The sequence below is a fragment of the Drosophila montana genome, unplaced genomic scaffold, assembly GCF_035044405.1.
Source record: "Drosophila montana isolate Dmon_TW-CO22-7 unplaced genomic scaffold, ASM3504440v1 contig_402_1, whole genome shotgun sequence".
Lineage (NCBI taxonomy): Eukaryota > Metazoa > Arthropoda > Insecta > Diptera > Drosophilidae > Drosophila > Drosophila montana.
Genome location: NW_026998739.1, coordinates 6,940,013 through 6,962,102, shown reverse-complemented (window position 1 = coordinate 6,962,102; position 22,090 = coordinate 6,940,013). Strand labels below are relative to the sequence as shown.

At 33.4% G+C, this 22,090-nt stretch overlaps 1 protein-coding gene across 2 annotated transcripts in view; it reads right to left on the bottom strand.

Annotated features, from left to right (window-relative positions):
- The window catches only part of beat-Ic (beaten path Ic), a 66,348-nt gene that overhangs the window by 32,678 nt on the left and 11,580 nt on the right, over window positions 1-22,090 (bottom strand). For both annotated transcript variants that reach the window (XM_064697882.1, XM_064697884.1), the window contains exon 2: window positions 8,613-9,040. In XM_064697882.1, coding sequence (XP_064553952.1) covers window positions 8,613-8,796 — 184 coding nt within the window. In that variant the 5' untranslated portion in view covers window positions 8,797-9,040. The remainder of the gene's footprint in view (window positions 1-8,612; window positions 9,041-22,090) is intronic.

The following is a 22,090-nucleotide window of genomic DNA, read 5'->3' as shown; positions in this document are numbered from 1 at the left end:
CACGCCATTAAACGAACGACGGCTAAGTTAGCCTTAGAAATAACAAGCTACAGGGACAGCTCGAAGTTGCAATACTCTTTAAAAACAGGGGAATTATTGGAGTTTTAAATATATATTTCCTAACTTAATCAGATACCATGATGTTATTAATTTAAAATATACATCTAATTTTCTGCTACAAACGTTATTTAATTCATTTAAGTAAAATAAATTATTTATTAAAAGGTGCCGAACTTTTTTGAAAGTATTATATTGGTGTAAATATTCCTTGATAAACATAAATATCTTAAAATATATGTTGACATTTACACAGATCTTTTTTTAAAAGATTTTAAAACATATTTTTTTTTGTTCAATGAATATTTATTTATGTGTTCTATAATTATATAAATATTTTTAAAATCTAAAAATTAACGTTCAAGTGTACATTTTTGTCTCAAATACTTTTTTAAATTTTTCTAAGGGAGTTTTTTGGTTTGGAATATAATATTTACTTCAAAGATGATATTCAAATCATATATTGAACATATTTATAAGGAGCTCTTATTAGCTTCCCACGTGCTCCACCTCTTAGCAAACAGCTCGCACACACTTCCCAATATCCTCTTACAATTCCCCCCTCCCTGCAACACAAACGGCAAACACATTCACCCTCAAGTGGTAAGCGGCAAACGCGTCGCTTCGTCACCCCCAAATCAGATGAGGGGGAATTCGTTCTGGCAAAAACAAGAAAAAAAATGCTTCGAGTGTATTTATTTGTTTTCATTTATTTTCAATAATTTAAAATTTCCATTACATTAGTTTTATGCCTCCCCTCCCTCCACCCGCGCTCTGCCCGTTATGATGTGCTTTATGCCTGCGCACGGAAAACAAACAAATTCGTGGAAATTTTGTGAGGCATTTTGCTTTGATTACTAAACTAAATTCTTTGCCTCCACAGTACAAATATAAAATAAGCGCCATTTCTCTTCCCTATCCCCCCACTAAAACCGTGTTACCCCTTGTCAGGCGCTTGCTCTTTTGCTGGCCAAAAACTTTTCTCATTTCTACTTCAACAAACATCAATACAAACAGGCGACCGCTGGCAACTTGAAACATATTCCAGGCGTTTTCTTCTTATTTTTCCCCACTTTTTTTTTGGGGTTTTGTCGCCACAAACCCAAGTGACATTTGGCACTTGCCCTGAACTCAACTGAACTAAGCGAACGCGAACAAATTTACACATCTTTTGGGTTGTATTTATTCTATTTTTCGAATTTGTTTTCGTTTTCTCATTCTAGCTTTTGTCATATAACTTCCGTTTCCTGTTCATTTGTTCATACATTTCGCATGTCAGTTGCGAAGTTTTGGTTTCTTTATTTTTTTTAATAAAACTGTCAACATTTGATGTAGATTAAGAAATTATGGTCTTTGGAAAGTTTCGGTTTTTTTTTTTGTTAGCAATACACAAGAACAGAAGATTGCCAACCAATCAGTCGGGAAAAGTTTGGGTATATGCGGAATATTAAATAATAATTTCCTATTATGTATTTGGTAATCGTAATAGTGGTGGAAACGTAGAATGTGGAAATCAATTTGTAAATTGGAAAAAGCTCTGACCTTTTTGTTATCTGCAGTCCTATAACAAACAAAGTTAATTAACATATAATTTGTTAAATAAATATTTATACTATGCTCAACGATTCTATAATATTATAAACAAAAAAGGAGTTTATAAAAGTTAAGATGGGAAATTGATATATATATATTTTTTATTCCTAAATAATTTAAATTATCTAAAAATAATACAGATAACAATTAATTAATAATTAATTTTTAATAATTAATATAATTATGTTAAGGGCTTATTTTGTGCTATGCTAAGCGACTTTCCTTTATACAGATATGATATCGTTAATATTAATATCTACACTGAAATATGCAAATAAATAATACAAACTATTGCAAAATATATTTTTTTAGTTATATAAAAATATTAAATGAATATGAAAAAAGTAGATGTTTGCAATTTATCATATTCTTTTATATATATTATTATTTTTTAATCTTTTATTGTATTATAATCCAATATTTTCTATAATAGCCATTGATTTTAGTTAAAGTATAAAATTATTTTTCAACCTTCATAACATGTCCAATCCATTTTAGATCTTGTTTCATGGCAACTTTTCACGACATCCAAATTTATTTGAGTTCCAAGTCTTTTATAGCATTTTCATTGCTTAACTCCCAGTGAAGTTTTTTTTTGTTGGCAGTGGTAATGTTTTCTACTTTTGGATGTGTGTGGTGGCTTTTATAAACGCATACATATGCATGAGATCATAAAGTTGCTGTGTGTAAGGGTGTGTAGTGCATTTGTTATAAATGTAAAAAAAAAGCGAAAAGATATACCCAAAACTGCGTAGCAAGGCAAACAAACACACTCACACACACACTCGCAGTTGCATAATGGCCAACATGTGTATGCATGGAGTTCGTCGATTCCTCTTGCCATCTCCTGCTCTCTCGCTCACTCTCACACACACACACACACACACACACACTCACGCACCGCACCCAGTCGTCAACGGTAATGAATGCACCCGGCATGCATTGAAAACTTGACTCATATTTCATAACCAAAATAAAAAACAACAACGCACACAGCCAAAGCAACAACTGCGGGTACATTGACCATCTTGTTGCTGTTGCAATTATTCGTTGCTGTTGTTGTTCTTGTTGGTGCCACAAAAAATAAAACAAAAAATACACACACACACACACACACATACACCCAGAGAAAACGTGGGTCTGATATATGAGATTTTAAGCCAGTTTTTCAACTGTCGCTGTGTGTGTTGCGTGTTGCTATTTCATAAGCTCACACAGTCGGTGGATTTCGTAAAAAAGTAAATAAAAACAACAACATTTTGTATATAAATGCAACTCAAGTTTTTTCAATGTTCCAAATTAAATGCAAATTTTCCAACATTTTTTCACATATATTTTTTTTTGTTTGTTTCTTTGCCAGTATTAAAATATCGTTTTAAGTGCAGCTCAGCACCCAACTGACATCGCTAGGCCTCTTAAAAGTGATACACGTACATTATAGGATTATAAAAAATAAAATAATAAAAACGAAACAGAAATAACAAATTTTTAAATGCTCCAATATTAAAAATTGACTGCAAGATAAACTGCTCAAAATTGTTGTGGGCCTTATGCAAATCGAAGCAAAAAGTCGCCAGATTAAACGGAAATTGAACTTGCTGTGTTTTATGGGAAACATATAGATATAAGCTCAACCTTTATATACGAAATTTATTAAAAAACGAGAAAGAAAGGGTATCTTCGGCACGCCAAAGATGGAAGCTTGTAAATGCTGAGAATATTTTTGACCGATCATTTCTATGGCGTCCATATGATATATAGTCCGATATAGTTCGATCCCGTCGGTTCCGACGGTTTTAAGACGATTGCTTTTAATTAGTTTGCTTAGATTAGTTTATATAGAAACGGACAGTCGGACAGACGGACATGGCTTTACCAACTCGGCTGTTGATGCCGATCTAGAATATATGGAGATGTCTCCTATGTGTAACACATTTGATGACAAAATATAATAATCTCTACAAGTGTATAAAAATCTAAATTTAAACGAACGCAGGCATACTATGGAAGCATAAAATCTATTTATTGTATTTTCATTCCTATATATCTTTAAAATAATCTTAAATTGGGATCCTAATCTTCGGTTGCCATCCTATTCCAGCAGGCTGCTTCTTCTTAACCTTCGGTCGTTAACCAATCGTAGGACAATTCTCGGTGTTGTCTTTCTACATAAGTTGGTTGTTGGCGATATAGATTCTCCTTTTCTGCTAGGGCGTCTTCAATTCTCTGTTCCGGCTAGACCAACCAGAAATTACCGCCCCTTATTCCTATCTACGTGCACAACAGACTACGCTATGCACAATCCTTTTCGCGAGCTATGTAAAAATTACAATAGTTTGCATCAGGTTTTCTCTACCGAACTTTCTCTACCCCTAATAAAATCGTTGCTTTCAGGATACCTTCGGGAAGTCACTGACCATTCCCAGCTATGAGCAGGGGCATAGCTTGCTGGACAGGCTGTAAATTTTCCCCCACCGGGTCGGTGATTTCCCATTACTTTCCCAATACTATCTCTTTATCCTATCTACTTAACACTCTGTATATCTAGCATACAGTTCTTTACTTTATTAACAATCTTTTTACTTTCTTTTCTCCTATTTATGATATATTCTTAAATAATGTAGCAAATTAAGATTATTTTTAATTTTACATAAGAGCACTTTTTCCTACTTACACCCTTCTTCTTAGATGTAGGCTCTAATAGCGTCACTGACAAAATTAGCTGTGAAAAGGGGCACAGCTGGCCGGACTGGCAAATAAAACACCTCCATCGGTCGGTGATGCTATTTGAAATTTGTGTTCTCTATCTAGGCTTTTAGCATCTAAATTTCATAATTGTAAATATAATGTATTGAATAATTAGGAAGACAGTCGTTTTGTCGACCACTAATAAATAAACAAATAAATAAGCGCAAAAAATGAACTTGAAAAGTTATGATTAATGTATATTAAAAATAACATGTTAAAATTTTGTACAAATCTTTTTTATAAAGAATAAGAAGTAGAACATTTTTTTGTTGGATTTAAAATTTATTTTTTTTTAATTAAATATTCTGTTATCATTTTCTGATTTGTTGATACCGTAGTCTAGCAACAACTTAAAACTTAATCTTTAAAAATGATTAATATATTATATTTGGAACTGACATTAAAATTGTCTATTCCTCTTCTAAAATGTATCTAATTTCGTAATTTAATTTAATTTAAATTAATAAATTTAATTAAATGAAGTAATTAGTAATTATTTTTGAACTCTTGAACAATATTTGGCTTTGAAATAAAATATAAAAAAATATTATTTTTAAGTGAAAATATGAAGCAATTCCTTATTGCCATGAAGTATTAATGCATTCACCAGTAACAAAAATTTAGTATAGATCAAATATATCTCTCCATTTGTGTCGCTTTCTGTGTCTCTTTCTGTCTTTCTCTCCCTCTCTCTCTCTCTCTCTCACTGCCTTTGCCTCTTTCTCTCAATCAGTCTCTATCTCTTCCTATTAGCCATCAGTAAATTTACCAAAATGCATCTTGCCAATTTATGCTCAATATAGATTTGATATGGCTCTGTAAATATTTGCACAAGCCCATAAAGATATTTCTAGCACATTCTCTTACATACAAACATGCATTACTTACTCACAATTTGTCATAGCTGTTACCAAGGCAAATCCATTTACAATGCAGTTTAACCCTGGTTACCTATATATGTATATAGTGTTACCTCTTGGAATGCAGCCATTGAATGGGTAACCAGACAGGCTCTGACAGGGCACGCCCACAATAGCTGAAGACGATGACAAAAGAGGCTGTCAGTTGGTTAGTTGTTGGGAGGGGTGTGTGTGGGGGGGCAGGATCCCCATCAGCTGCACCAAGTTGGAATGTCAAAACAGTAAACGGCAAATGTCTGCTAGACAAAACACAAGCACCCCCGCAACCCCATTAGAAAACCACCTAAGGACACGAAGGAAAAAAAATATGGCAGCTGCAAAGTGCAAGTTCGTGTGATATGCAAAGTGGAGCTGTGCTTGTGACTGTGGTCGGCAGGGGGAGGGAAAAGACATTCGGCTGGAGTGCAGCATGGGCAACCGGGCATAGACTTAGGTGCTTGCTAAACAAAGCACTGCACAACAGTGCGTATGTGTGATCTGAGTTTTCTATAGGCCAGCGTTGAGCAGAGACGCTAGCCAAAGTAACAGGCAACACCAAAAGCTGAAGCCAATTTGGTGCATTGTTGTTTGGTCGCCTTCGCCGAAGGGTATTCGCATTTTGTCTCGACTTTTGTGAGAGACAAATCGGTTAAGAGCAGAGAATTAATCAGAAAGTCGAAGAGATCTTCTCTACTATTTTATATATAGTTGGTCTGAATATATGGGATGAAAATGATTGGTTTATGTTTAAGAAAAAGTTGTTGGCTTTACAATATATCATGCTTAAACTCGAAAACTACGATGTTCCATGTGATCCCAACACATCAGCAATAGTTTCTTAATATCGGGCCACAATATCAAAAGGAACAGACACCGAATCGGTTAGTTGTTAGCATTAACAACTTTTTAATAATGTTAAATAATATTACTTGAATGAAGGTTACACTCCTCAATGACTTAAAAACTTAATAATCGCATTACTATATGATAAAGTGCCTATTACAATAAGTCGAAGATTAAGTTCCTGTGTATTCCCTTCTTGTTCTTGTATGGTTTCCAAGATAGTTTTCTCAAGCTCAGCATTTTCGAGCTTCACTATTCATACATATCAGCCAGACCATGGGGCAAATGTTCACAAGGGTATTAAATATTCGTCGATATCCTTAATATCTCGTTTATTTACAAAGATTCAGAAAAGTCAAATTAGATTAGCATCGTATCTTCGTGTCATTAAGATAGGGTATTTGATATTCGACTCATTTATTCCTGTTATTTCTGATCTATCTGTTTGTGCTTGTTGTCTGCTGCATTTATACTGCTGCACAACTCACAACGTGTTGCATGTTTGGCGCATTCAGCAGTTAAACACACAAAAGGTCCCAAAAAAATTGAACTCGTTCTTTGTTTTGGACATAAAATACAAACCATCGATTGAACTGTGGATTCTGTTTCGCATACCCAAGTTGAAATCAATATGAAAGCAAAACTTTTTTCATTCCGCTTTCGCCGCGCCGTTTGAAAACAAAACTGAGTACTAAAAGTTTCTGCACTCGTTGGGTAATTGCAAGAAAATCTTATTTAATCCCAGCAAATGCGACTTTATCACGCAAAAAATTATGAAACATTTTCGAGGCAGCAATTGCTGTTGTTGGTTTTGTACATTTTTGTTGTTGTTATTGTTGCTGTTGTTGTTTTTCAGCTTGTTTACACTTGTGCTGTAGTCTGCCTTTTTCTTGCCGCGTGCCTTTCGGCATTTTCATAGCGCCACACAAAAAACACAACAGAAGCAGCAACAAAATAAAATAGCAAATGGCAGTCAGTGGTTGGATATTAAGTATCTCATAGTTCCTTTTGCAACATCATCATTTTGGGGCTTCTCGAGTGCTCTAAGCAAACGCAATGAACTGCTACTTTGTTCTTATTGTTTATGGAGCGAGGGTTAACCCAAAACAATAGCTGAAAATTGGTCTGTTAATTGTGTCTAAGTTTAATAGACAAGATATTATATGAAGGACTAAAAATTGTATTTAAATTCTTATTACGAGATTTCTATAACTAAATTTTCTTTTGTTTTATTGCCCAACTTCTTCACTGTTTTAAGCAAATGTTTGCTTAAATAAACTTAAAAGTTGAGACTCTGCTCATTTATCTGTGGGGATTTACAAAAGAAAACTCTGGTAGAGGTAAATAATTTAGCTACTGTTTATGTGCACAAGAAAACTGTAGAACTAGAATTAAAAAAATTACATCTTAAATTGGAAAAACAATTTTTACATGTGAAAGTTGCCAGCAATGCCACCAGTATTTAATTATTTATTTATTTTTTAAGACAGCAGACAATTTTGCTAATTTATAGTTTTATTAATAATATATCATTTTTCTATATGTTTTTCAGGATTATTTTTTTGCAGTTAGTTTTCGTCAATTTTTCTTGTTTTTAATATAGCTAATCAACATTAAAAAAGGATAAGTAAAAAAATAGTTTTCATTAAATTAAATAAAAGAAATTAATTTACAAAACAAATAAAAAACTAATTTATTTTTTTTATTTTTTATTTTTAATACAAAATTTTAAAAAAATTTTATCGAAATCGAAGTTAAAAAGCATAAGTATTATTATTTTTAATTTTATATTATAATATAAATATAATTTATTTCTGCTAAAAAATCTCTTTAGCCCCGACATCATTTTGATGTTTTGTTCTGTGGCAACCCTCGTTAATTATTACACTGCATGCCCGCGGCTGTAGCCTTCTCTCTCTCTCTCTCTCTTTGAATCTCTCTCTCACTCTCTGTCTACCCCCCATTCCGCATTCCCCTCGTTTCTCTCATCGTTTTATGCAGATGAATGCTCGCATTTATGAAAAATTTTGTTGTCATCACTCTATTCATTTATTGTTGTTGTTGCTGCTGCTGTTGTTTTTGTCTCCACTTGCCACTGATGAGAAATAATGTTTGCGGAAAAATAAGATTTGTTTATTTAACGAACGATTGATTTTATCACCCTCAGCTGCCTCTGACCCCTGCCACGACCCTGATTGAATGCGTCCGCTGTATCTTTTGCGTGTCACTTGTCCGCGCTTCATTTTGTGTAGCTTAAAAATTAATTATCGCCGGGCTCTGTCGGGTCTGCTGTCAGTTTTGTGTCCTTTATTTGTGTTTGTTGGCTCAGGGCCCGGCAACTTTTGTAAATATTTCGTCAAAAAGTTTTTGCTGGACTTTGCGCAAATCTTCTACAAAATTAGCTTCGATTTGGTTTTTTAGATTTCTTGTCTTTTCTTTGTGACTTTTTTTTGTTGTATAGAATTTACTTACCCGGCACGAACAACAGCAGCAATAGCAATGCCATCCAGCATAGACAGCCAATGCCTGCCGCTGTCTGGGCACGCCCACGTTGTCCACAGGATGACATTGTGCTGTGGCTTGTCCTGTTCGTCGTCCTGCCTAGCATTTGCATGCGCGCAGTATGCTGCCAGTTCTTGTGCAGCATTGACAACATCAAGATATTCTATAAACCTAGTTTTTACTATATATATTTTTTAGTTTCTCTCTCTCTCTCTCTCTCTCTCTCGCTTTCTAACTGTCTCTCGCTCAAGCTTTGTGTTGCTGTCTGGCGTAGCTGGCGCTTCCTTTGGGCGGACGCCTTATAAATATATATTGGCCAATAAATGTCAATTGTATTTGAGCCACTTTTGCTGGCCAATGTCGTCTGGCTGCCTTTTATTTTAAGTCTGCGAAACCAGCTGCAATTATAAAGAAGTTCATTCCAAATGAGTTAGGTCATAAAAAATTATATTTTTTTGTAAGGGAAAGTCAAACGTAATCAAAGAAATGAAGAGAACAGTTTTAGCTTCATTTTAATATAACAAATATAATTCTCTGCATATGCTCATCTGATAACAAACAAAATATATATATATATATGTATATATATCTCGCGATATTTACTATTTATAAATGATATTAACTATATATAAATATAGTTCAGAGTTGAAATATATACTACTAGCGGGTATACCACGGCCTTTCCCGCGGCACGTATAAAATAAATTCTCTCAAAGATCTTTAAAAATTAGTTTTGAGCCGTTAGGATGGTTTTCCGCCAATTTACCATTGTTGCGGACGGAATTTCCCAAATCGATGAAACACATATGCATTAAGTTCTAATGTAGAGCTTTGAAAATAACTTCACCAAAAAATCTTAGAATCTCACTTTTCACCGAGGACGCTGTGATTTTGCGAAAAATTTGAAGCACTTCCTAAATGATTTTTAAACACGCGGGTGGAATTTCATCACATAAGGCAGTTTTAGCTTCTTAGCTCTTAAGTTTTGAGCTGTGCGTTAATCAGCAATCAGTCCGTCAATAAGTCAGACCGAAGGTCTGTCAGTTTTATATCAAGAGATTGATTGTTTAAAAACATTACCTTACTTAATATGATACTATCGGCTGTTTAATTAATTATCTATAGCATTTATCTACCCTCAAATAAAAAAAAAAAAAGGCTGCGCTTAAAGAAAATTGTTTACTTCATTAAATAAATTGGCTGAAATTTAGAGAGCATTATGGGTAACAACAAAAGGCAACAGCTTTCCATTTGTTTCTCATATTTCGTTAGGTTCACGAAAAAACAATCGTCAAATTGATTTTTTTTTCCCACTTTTGTATTCAGTAAAATCGCTTATACATTGATTGCATATACTGAGATTTTCAGGACTTGGGCGATTCTCCTCTGCTCTATCCCTTTCTCTCTCTCTCTCGCTCTCTCTCTCTTTCCCTCTATGTTTCTCTGCAGCTAACGCCCATGCAAACACTGAGATTAATGCAATTAACGCAGCACTTTAATTAAAAATCACTCCAAAGGCAAATGCACACATGCAATCCACTCACTCGTCAACCCTCACCCAACCACCCACCCAGCACACCCACTCACACACACACACACACACACATTTTGCCACCTCAATTCGATTCAATTTCAACGCTAATCCGCGTCTGTTGCTGCAAATGAAAAAATAATAGTATTAACAGCCAACGGCCAACAAAGGTATACAAAAAGTAAAAAAACGAAAAACTAAAAAAAATATAAAATTACTGAAATAACAAAAGCTGCAAATGTCAGTTGGATGGTAGGGGTATTCCGTATGCTGGCATTTAATTGAAATTACGCATATCTGCGGCCCACACATACGGAAAGGGCGTCTCCTGCGCCCGATTGCTGCCTTCTTTAAGAACCATTTCCTAATTGTCTTTTCGTTGCGCCAAAATACATTAAAAAAACAAACAAACAAACTTCAATGCACAGTTTAATTATTTTTGTCAGACTTTATACATTTAAATAAAATTCACACACACACACACACATATGTGCGTGTGTATGTGGCACAACCCCTGGGCGCCTCTTTTCGGCTTGTTTTTGTCGTTAAAAGTTTTTCGGAACGCTTTTGGCAATATCATTTTCATTTCTTCTCATTCCCATTTCCAATTTTCCATTCGCTTTGCTACTTAAGCGCACAATTACAACAAAACGTGACACACACACACACACACATACACACGTGTGAACTCTTTCACTGCCCGCTCTCTATCCCTCACTTTTTCTCTCTGTCTCTCTTGCTGTTAATTCTTTATTTGTTGTTCTTTCTTTGCATTGACTTTTTTATGCATTTAAATGCTGACTTCTTCCTGTATTTGTTATTTTTTTTCTTCCTTCGCTTGGCCTGTAAAAAAAAGTGCTGCCAAGTTTTGCATTAAAATGGCTGCCAATGCTCGAAAGAGACGGCCGTTAAAGCTGTCTGTCTCGCTCTCAATTTAAGGTAATGAGCACATACAAAGTGCAATTAAAAGCTTGTTGCCAAAAATGCAATTTTGCGTATATTTCTATAGTCTCTTACTAAAAGGGTATTGCGACTGCCTCACGCTGTTTGTAACTTATAATTTGGTTAATATTATTAATTGCCTATATATATTATTGATATAAAAAATACATTATCTTAAAAATAAAAAGTCTCACTATTAAAACTATTAAATACATTTTTGCCATTGAGACCTGCTTGAAATAAAACAAATTCTGAATTTTACTTTCAAACCATTAACATGGGATAATTAAATAGTGTAATCCACACGTTTCTGTGAATATGAAGAATGAAAATGAAATATAATAACGAATAATAATAAGAAAATATTAATAATAAAATAATAATAATACATAATAATAATAAGAATAAAAATAATAATACTAATAATAATAATAATAATAAAAATAAAAATAATACAAATAATAATAATAATAGTAATAATTATAATAAAAATAATAATAATAATAATAAAAATAACAATAACAATAATAATAATAATAATAATAATAATAATAATAATAATAATAATAATAATAATAATAATAATAATAATAATAATAATAATAATAATAATAATAATAATAATAATAATAATAATAATAATAATAATAATAATAATAATAATAATAATAATAACAATAAAAAAAATATTATTAATAATAAAATAAATATATAATACCATCTTAATATATAAAACACAAAATTATTAATGAAATGTATAAGCAGATTAAAACATTTTAAATAAGTGTATTTGTTTTTCGTTATGTTTGTCTTCATGCTTGCGCATACGTATAATTATTTTTTCGTAGTTTTCTTTTCACTTGCCTCGCCCGCCCCTCTTAGCCATGCCAGCCGAAAAGTGTGGAGGCGCATTAAGACGCTTTATGGCCAAAGTCGACGGCGCATGCATTTAACGAGCCTCCCAACATGAACTCAGTTGAGTGCCGAGAAAAACTACGTACAAAAGATTGCAACAAAAGCCTTAAATAAGAGTTTAAAACCAGTTCGTTGAATGTAGAAAGAAAAATATTACGGAGTTCGAGAAATACAATTACGAACTTCTTGAGAATTCAAGAAATATAACAAGAAGATTGGATCTCGAAATTAAGCGAAACAAATTGAATGTTTCAGTTTGAAATAAGTTAAATTCCTACTTTGTATCTATACTTTATTTTTCCTTGAATATAAATAGTTATAACAATATTATAAGATTAGTTTAAAATAAAATATAAATAAACTTTAAAACTACTAATATTTGAAGGAATATTTCAAAATTAAAGAGCTTCGAAAATATGTTAATTTGACAAATTTTAAATTAAATAGCTACGAAAAGTAGTTCTTTTAGGAAATTTTAGATTTAGCATTAAATAGCTTAGAATAGTTGTTCATCTAGAAATTAATGGCAGCGCAAAAAGTACAAAGCATTCAGATTACGCATAAGCAGTGTTGAATAGCGTTGAAAGGCGATCAAAAAGAGAGAAGGAATACTGCAACAGTTACAATTTTACAATGAATTAAAATAACATTATATAGTTTTAAAAAATATTTTAAAAATTAAATAGCTTAGAAAAGTTATTCATCTAGAATTTCCTAGAGGAACAACTTTTCTAAGCTTTTTAATTTAGAATTTTCTGGATAATGAATTTTATATTTGTGATTTTTTAGTTGAGCAACTTTTCTAAGCTAATTAAATTTAAAAGTAGAATTTATTAAATTAACAAGTTTACTAAACTTTTTAATTTACAATATTTTTTTTAAATTATATATGTTAATTTTAAACTAAAAACATAATTCAGTTCAATTAGTTGCAGCTTCCCTCCTTCCTTATTTTGCCCACTTAATGCAGTTCAACACTGCGTATGCGTAATCTGTGTCTTGAATGCTTTGCCCTTCTTTCGCAGCTCGCATCGCATGTGCAGTGCATTTCCGCTGTCATATCTCACAAACACACACACACACACACACACATGCACAACAAATCAACGCACGCTGCCGACAAGCTGCAAACAAGGATAACAAATACAAATCTATATATATATATTTTTTTATTTATGCATATAAATAACAAAATAACAACTCAGCCATTGCACATCGAATGCTGAGCAACACTCAAAACGACGTCATCAAAGTCACACACAGAACTTCAGCAGCAGCAGCTCAAAGATACATTTTGTCGTATTTTTTGTTGCTTATTCTATTTTTTTGTATCTCGTATCTGCTGCAGTTCATTGACTTTGCAGTCTCACATTTCAGTTGCTGCTGCTGCTGCAGCTGTGGTTGTTGTTATTGCTGTTTTAGGTTTTGGTTTTTCTATCTATGAGTTTGTATTTATTTCTTTGCCTGGTTGCCACGGCTCACTTATTTCATTTCCCAGTGCCTTGCGGTCTCACAATTGTGTGCATATTTTATTTAAACGATTTCTCTTGGAGACTACGACAGCACGACATGTATGACATGCGTTTTCTCTACGTTTTTTGTGTTTAGCTTTTCTCCTTTTTTTGTGCTGATTTGCTTGCTTGACTTTGTGGGTCAAGCAATGGGGTTCGGAGCGTTGGGCCCAACCGCAATTGAAATGTTTTTGATGTTGCTCTAGAACCCCATTGGGATGACTCAGAGGAAGACTGAAACGCTAACAGCAATTACATGTGTGCATATGTTGTATACAAAACATTGATCGGCAACAAGGTGAAACGTGGGGGATTTGATTTCTTTTAATTGAAAATTTATTGGCACAACACTAAATTAAAGCTTTTACTGTGTTCATTTAATATTTATTGACACAATTGTTGCAGAGGAGGCCTTTAATATACTTCTTGCCGGTTAAATCTTTAGTTGATATTTAGAAAACAGTTTCGATATGCCCAGCTTTTAAGGCGTATCATGAATAAAGAAACGGGGCTTGAAACTCAAGACATTTTTTCTCATTAGTTTAAGTTTTAATTGAACATAAATTGTCGTTTTATTAAAACGTAAAACTTATAGTAGGATAAATACATGCATATTCAGGCATACATACGTGCAGACACATATTTAAGGCCATTTAATCAACAATTTTCCGTTTATCTTAAGTTCGCTCAATTCTGCTATTCATTTTGTATTCTAATTCTTGCAAGAAGAACTCGACAAGTCCAAAATAGACGTATTGAGCCGAATGTCTTCTACAAACTTGATAAAAAAAAATATATTTATTTTTAAATTGTATATTTATTTTCAGACTTTCTATGTAAACAACGCAGTGTACATAAAAAATTATAAAATCGACACAATTTGTGTAATATAATATTTAATGGTGAATGCATCCATATGTTTCGTATTTTATTCATTAGAAAAACACAGGAAAGTAATATTAAATATCTTAATTTTTTTTTTTAACAATTCATCCATATTCCACTTTTGAATTTCAACAGATCTATTTAACAATTGAGGTTTGTTTTTACTGAATGTATTCTTGGTAGTTCTTAAGGCTCCAACTGCTCTTGAAGTCTGTTCTAGGATTTCTTCAAACGATTTTTTAAAAGTTAAAATCAATTTTTGTTTGTTTTAATAACTTTCTATTATGAGTTTTTCCAATTGGTCTGCTGCAATTTTTCCTTATGCGCTTTGCCCAACTAGATGCTTTTCATAGATTTCTCTATCAATCAATCGCCCTTTGTCCCTAAAATACCTTTCAGAAACAATTTAGAGTTCAAAGTGATTTTGTATGTGTGTTTGTGTGTGTGTGTTGCATGTTTCGGTGTTTCCTATGCTTTAGTTGTCGCTGACGTTGTCGTAGCTGTCGGAGCTGCCAACCTTTCTTAGACCACAGAAACTCATTACGGGGCTGCTCTCTGCCTCTCTTTCGGTCTCTTTCGCTCTCTTTCACTCTCTGTATCTGCGTTTTTGCTATTTTGCAATTAAAACTTTCATTAAAGTAATTAAAATTGCAACAAAATCAACAAAAATACAATCAAAATCTACTAGAGAGAGAGCGAGTAGAGCAAGGGTAGAGAGGGTATGTTGTGGTTAGAGGTTCAGGGCCTTGACAAATACACAAAAATGCAGTTAAAATTGTACACGGAATGGCAAGGGGGGAGGTGGGAAAATCATGCGGACAGGGGAAAACAAAGACAAAAGTGTGACAAATATAAACAGGAGTGTAAATAAAATGGCAGAATGTAAATGCAGCAATGAGGGGCGAAGCGCAAATGGCGGTGGGGCAAGTGGGGATAATAAAATGTGGTAATTGTAAATAAGTGGAAAATGAGTGCGAGCAGCAAAGGGGGCGTATTAAGGGCTGCTGGAGGAGAGTGTGGAGGGGGGGGGGAGGGGGGGTGCTAAACAAAAACGTAAAAGTAACATTTAAAATTCAAATTAAACGACTGGCAAAGCCACAAAGGATTGACATGAAGTTAGTGCCACGGCAACCAGCCAGGAGCAACAACAGCAACAACTAAAACAACAATAACAACAACTACAGCAACCACTGTGTCCGTGCAGGAGGTAACCACAGCTGGCAGATGTTTTTGCAAGCACTGTTGCTGCTGCAGTTGACAGTTGCAATGCAGTTTAGCATTTTTGCAATTGTTTGTATTTAAGTTTGACATTTGCAGCATGCACAAAGCAAGGGAAAGAGAGCGAGATAGACAGAGAACGAGAGCGAAACGTTCGTTAATTGTGTTATTTTCAATTAATTTGTAAATAATTTGTAAACACATCAAAAAAAGGAATGGAAAGAAAAAACACACACACAAAAGCCAACATTTAATATATATAAAATGACTTTCAGTGTTGCGAGGCTTTGCAAACTACTATTTAACTATTTTCGTTTTAGTTGCATTTGTTTGCGTTTTAAATGCTTTGGAACCATAAATTGGCAACAATATAATTAGTAAATGACAATATCAAATCATTAAAATATAATATTTGAAAGTATGCATAAAATAAGCCGATTTGTGGGACAGTTAAAGCTAAAATGTTTTTGTGGCACAGCAAATATTTCAAAGGCAACTTCTGGCAAAAATATTGGAGAACAATTTAAAATTGTGCAGAGATGCATAATTATAGCTAAAATCCAATAAATGTGACATTTTTTGATAATGTCTGCATATGAAATATATAAACTGAGATCACTTTTTGTATCGAATCTTAGTTGAAAATGTATCAAGTGGGACATTGTTTGGGCATATTAAATAAATTTACTTGGGTCGCTTTTTATACTGAATTTTTTGTCAAGGGTTTAAATTGATTAAAATTAAATTTATAAAAAACATGTTCCTTAAAGACTTGAATGTTTTGTAAATGTTATTAGCAGCAGGCATTGACACATGATATCGGTATGTATCTGCTTTGCTTAAAGTAATACCCCCATTTTGTGACCGCCTACTTAGAGCCTACTTTTGCTTTTTACTTTTTGTATACAATTTCAATGAGCCATATGAGAATCTCTGAAATTCGCTGTTGTTTACGCTCAAGTACTTTGGATTCATATTGACATGAAAGCAAGAAAACTCGAAACTCAAACAGCAAAAGATGCTGCCTGCCTGCCTGCCTGCCACGTGTGTGTGTGTGTGTATGGGTGGTGGGGCGTGTGCGGAAATAAAAGATTTTACAAAACATTGCACAGTCAATGCCTCGACTAGGAAACGGCAACACAGCAAACAGCTTAGACACGCCCAACGCCCACACACACGCATTTTTAAACGCAACTTGACACGCCAGGCAAATAAGAGTAGCAACAAAAATAAATATAACAAAAAAAAAAAAAAAGAAAACAAAACTTCTTAAAGCGAGCCCAAGCCAAAAGCTGTAAAAAATGATAAACGCTTCAACTGATGACACATTCAGTTTCACACACGAACGACTTTCAATTTACATTTGATGTTTTATGTTTGCCAGCATTTACGAAGCGCACAAGAAAAAAAAAAATGAAAAAAATATCACTCATACGCACCCACGCACAAAAGGCAGCGGGGTCGAGGAGCGAGCGTCTGGCAAACGCACGCAAGAAAGCCCGAAAACCAAAGGAAGGAAAACAAGCCGAACTAGCCGAGCCTAGCGTGGATGGAGCGCGGCGGTTGGGGGCGTGGTATAGACGGTGCCAAGTAGACGACAACAACAACAACAACAAATACAACAACAACCAAACAAACAGCAAAATGAAGGAGGCTCTGCAAATGAACGAATAATATTTGTGTGCCTCAACTTGGGGGAAAAGAATCAAAAGCGAATATAAGTATATATAAGAAGCAGAATTTGAAATTTCTATTTTTCCAGCACGCATAATATGTGAAAAAGAAAAATCCTAGACTGCCTGCCAAATCAAAAGCTCGCCAAAACCGAACTCAATAATTCGCTTGAGTTAATGCGAAGTGGATTTAGTTGGTTCGAGCAAAGGCTTGTGGCTAGACATAATATAATTTTCGATGATTGCGGGGGTGGGGCATGTTAGGGCGCTGGTAAATTATACTCTATAAGCAAGTAAATGAATGTACGAGATTTTCAAAAGAGGAAAATTCGTTATGCAGTTGAAAACTGAAGGGAAGTCAAGTTAATTGAATATTTTATTGCGTTAATATGAAAAGGAATTCAGTCTAATGTTAAGGTATCGCTCTCTATTGTTGACTTAGCTTTAGATTAGATTAGTTCTTATATAAAAACAATTTTTTGTATTGTAAATGTTATAAATATTGCCTTTGCATAAAATTCTATTAAACATTCAATTTTCCGACTATTTGTCCGCCAGGGGATTAAAAATTATATTAAAAAAATTAAAGATACTATCCTCAGGGATTTTGATCCCTGAACCTCGGGCTCAGCATGTTAACTCTTAGGCCTTAAGTTAGTCACCCGAAGTCAGGTGAAAAATAGAACTAAAGACATTTAAATCAAAAAATCAACTGAATTAGTTTTATTTCACACGTTAACTTAGCTTAGCAAAACATTTATTTAACTTTTCTTTGGTAAATAAAATTAGACACCCAAAATATATTAATAAACTATACAAAACAATTTCTTTGCTTAATTTTGTGGTAAACTAAACTTCCCAATAATTTTGCATGAATAGCTCACGCTTGCTTTGTGTGCAAACACTCGAATATTTCAGCTAATAAAGAAGGCATGTGTTTCATTCTTGTGCTACTTTAGTTTTCACAAACTTTTGGCTCTCTAAAATTCCAAATTCTCTGCCCTAACAACTTGCCGCCGCACAATATTGACGACTTGAGTGTCTCGTTTTCAATGGGCACTTGTCAACGTTTCACTTCTTGGCAATAATTTGCTTGGCATGCCACAAGGCTCGACATGCCGCTGGGTAGCTCAAAGAGCACTTGAAGTAAAGCACAGAGCAAGCCACGCTCCTATACACACACACACACACACACACACTGACAAAAGTACACTACTGGTAAACAGCATGCGGTCAGAAAACAAAAGCCAAAAGCTCGAAAGCAGTTGCCAAAAATTGCCCATAACAAGCACTTGAAGACAAATGTGACATGGCAAAAGTTTAGAAGCATTTGCTAGCCGTGCAAGGATACCTTTCAATATCAGGGCAGAGTATTTGATATATATATAGTATATTTGTATATAGATTTAAAGTGCTGTAACATACACGCTCAGAAAAAGTGCACTTAAAGCCCCGGCCAAACTGTCGCGCATTTGTCTCCATGAAGGCCAACGCCACATAATTTTTACCTAATTTATACAGTTGTGTGCGCTCCGGACAGGAGCAGCCCACCATGTCTGGGTCCGGGTCCGACCGCCACTTGAATCCATATAATTGCGCTTATCTCTTGGCGCACACTCAAGTGGCAGCGGCTCAATATGTTTCTGGTATGAAATGAAGTGGCCAAAATGCTGCTGCTGTGTCCTTTACAAGTGGCCACAGCCAAAGGACCAGGGACCAAATATAAGAAAAGAAGCAAAAAAAAAAAAGAACCTGAGCAAAAATTTTTGTACAGCTATTTGATTTAAAAGAAAATACCTTTTTTTAGAAGTTGCTGCTTTTATTTACTTTCATGAGTTGTTGCTTTCTTTGTTTGCTGTGGTGACATTTTTATATTGTGTGCGTGCGTGTGTGTGTGTGTGTGTGTGTGTGTGTGTTTTCACTCGGCGCGCCGCAAACTTTTTGGCATGCCACCAATGAGATTATCTTAAGTGGGCAACCATTTTTCCTAAGTACGCAGCCAGCCCCATCCCTCGAGCAAAGGGGGCGGCACCCACGATTTGCAGTTGAGTTTGATTTGGTTTTCTGCTATTGCTAAATAAGTTTTACAATAGTTTTTAAGTAGTTTGTTTTGTTTTTTTTTTTACATAAAAGGGAAAACTATTTTGCGGTAGAATATTATATGAAGTATACGACCTTTGTGAAATATTAGACTTAAAGATAAACAACATATTGTTTACCTTAAATTTAATACCAATATTTTTAACTAGCAATATTATTGGCAATTTAATAAATATTAATATATTATAAATTAGCATGAATTCTAATTTGGCTCGCAAAATATATAAAGTATCTTTCAAAAACACAAAGTAAGCTGCTCTTTAACGCGAGAATTATTAATTTAATATTTACATTATATATATACATTATATATATATTTTTATTTGCCTACAAATAAATAATTTTTTTTTAATAATATACAAATATTGAATCCATCTTGCAAATTGTTATGAGATTTAAAAATATACGAAATATCAAATCGAAATACCATGAATTAAAATATTTATGAAATATTTATTAAACGTTGAAACAAAATTAAATATTTATTTATTAAATTATATGCAAATACTGCAAATCGTTTATAGGATTCTAATATATAAAATACGGAGTAGCTCACCAAATCGCAAAAACTATAAATAAAATTATAAATTACTATTATTAATATTATTTTTATTACAATTAGATTTGAAAATATTATCATAATTGTTATTATTATTATTAGTATTATCTTTTATTATTATTATTTTTGTTGTAGTATTATTGCTATTATTATATATTTATTTATTTAATGTTGATTAGAAAGGTCATATATTTGTTGAGTTATATAAGAATATTCAACCCAAGTGGCAAATTGTTTATAAGATTGAGAAAAATTAAATACGAAGAAGCTCACCAAATTGCAAAACCTATCAATTGAAGTATTTAAATATTTTATTTAATGATTTTAAGAAAGTCAATATATTGATTTAATTGCATGCAAATATTGAAGCCTTTCTGCAAAGATTGAGAAATATAAAACTTATAAAACACAACAATATATCATAAAACATTATATTATAAATTAATATTATGATTGTTATTAATATTTACATATTTATTAAGTGTTGACTAAATATAACATATATTTATTAAATTATCTAGAATTATTCAATTCAAAGGGTTTATAGGATTAAGAAAAATATAATAAAAATTGCATTTTTGTAATGACATTTTTGTAAATCAGAAATATAAATATATATATGTCACAGTAAATATAGATGGAAGGTACATAAATTAAATTAACAGTTGCCACTTTTTATTGTGTGATATACTTATCATATATTAGGAAAGTTGCCTACTTGAAAATATGTATCTTTTTATTAGCAAATTAACTAATTGTTATAACCCATTAAAAATTATTGTTAAACATAAGTTTGTTCTCGAATCACATTCACAGCCTTTTAGCTTGATTTTGTCACATTTTGCTCACAGCATATTTCCTTTAGAATAAGAAGTCTTCTCTTTGGCCTCACACATGCGTCAGCAATTGATAGAAAAGTAAATCGATTTCTTAAATATATATATGTTCTTTTATCTTGAGTTTATTTTTTTATGTTCATTGTTTGTCATTGTAATTCCAGGAATAACAGCTAGCTTTCACTGCCTACCTAGAGTTTTACACAATAAATATTTCTTCTGGCTTATCTGCGCCTGCAAACATATTGTTCGTTTGATTTAAAGTAGACAGAAAAATAAGGTCTACAATTTTGGCTTAATCTCTAGTCTGCGCTTTTAAGCTCCACTTTCCTCCAACAACCCCACTACCCCCTAAAATTTACCTATGCCCCGCGCTGGTCTTTTGAAAGCTTCAAGTGTGAACACACATTATAATAAACGCCTCAATTGTTGTGCAGTCATCTGTGTAATTTATGTTTAGCTAATGTTCAGGCATCGATGAGCTTGTCAGCTTTTGTGAATCACAACACATACACACGTACACATATATAGACAGTCAAGTTAGGTAGCTTGTCGTGTCCTGTGATGTGCCACACACACACACACATAGACATTAACCCCCATCGAGCTGAAATGACGTTAAGGTTGCTTCGTTGAGTCTAATAGACTTTCATGGCTGCCGTCTGTGGGTTGACTTCGACTTTGCCCCAGTTTTAGAGGAGTCGAGGCGAATCCTGAAGCTCTCTGAGCTGCAGGCGCACGGTAAGCGAAATCCTTTGCCATCCACTTTGCTCCGGCATTTTATGGAGCTCTGCTTTTCCCTTTTCTTTTCTTTTGATTTTATTTATTTTTTTTAGACATGTTTCAATGATTTCTTACTTTTGCCATGGGGCAAAACTGTTGCGCTGTTTTCTCGTTTAGAGAAATTCAATTTCTATACTCAATGCTAAGGGTTTTATAATTTTGTCATTAAATGTGCAACGATTTCAAGCAGACGTCTCGGATGCCACACAGTTCATATTTATATACTCGAAATTATTAACGCAAAGGGTCTCGGTGAAGATTTGTCTTTTTATTGCAGGCCGAATCGCAGCTTTATATCAAAAAGCTGAACGATCAGTTGATTGAGTTTATTTCAGACGTTTTTTTCGAATATCCTAATTCAGCCCAGCAGCCTACAAGCTTTAATGGACTTATATTATAAGGGGAATCTTATAATCATGGGAAATTCATATAGTGTCCTACTATATATTTGCTACTGTTTTTGAGTCTATCTTGACATCATAAGAGAACCTAATA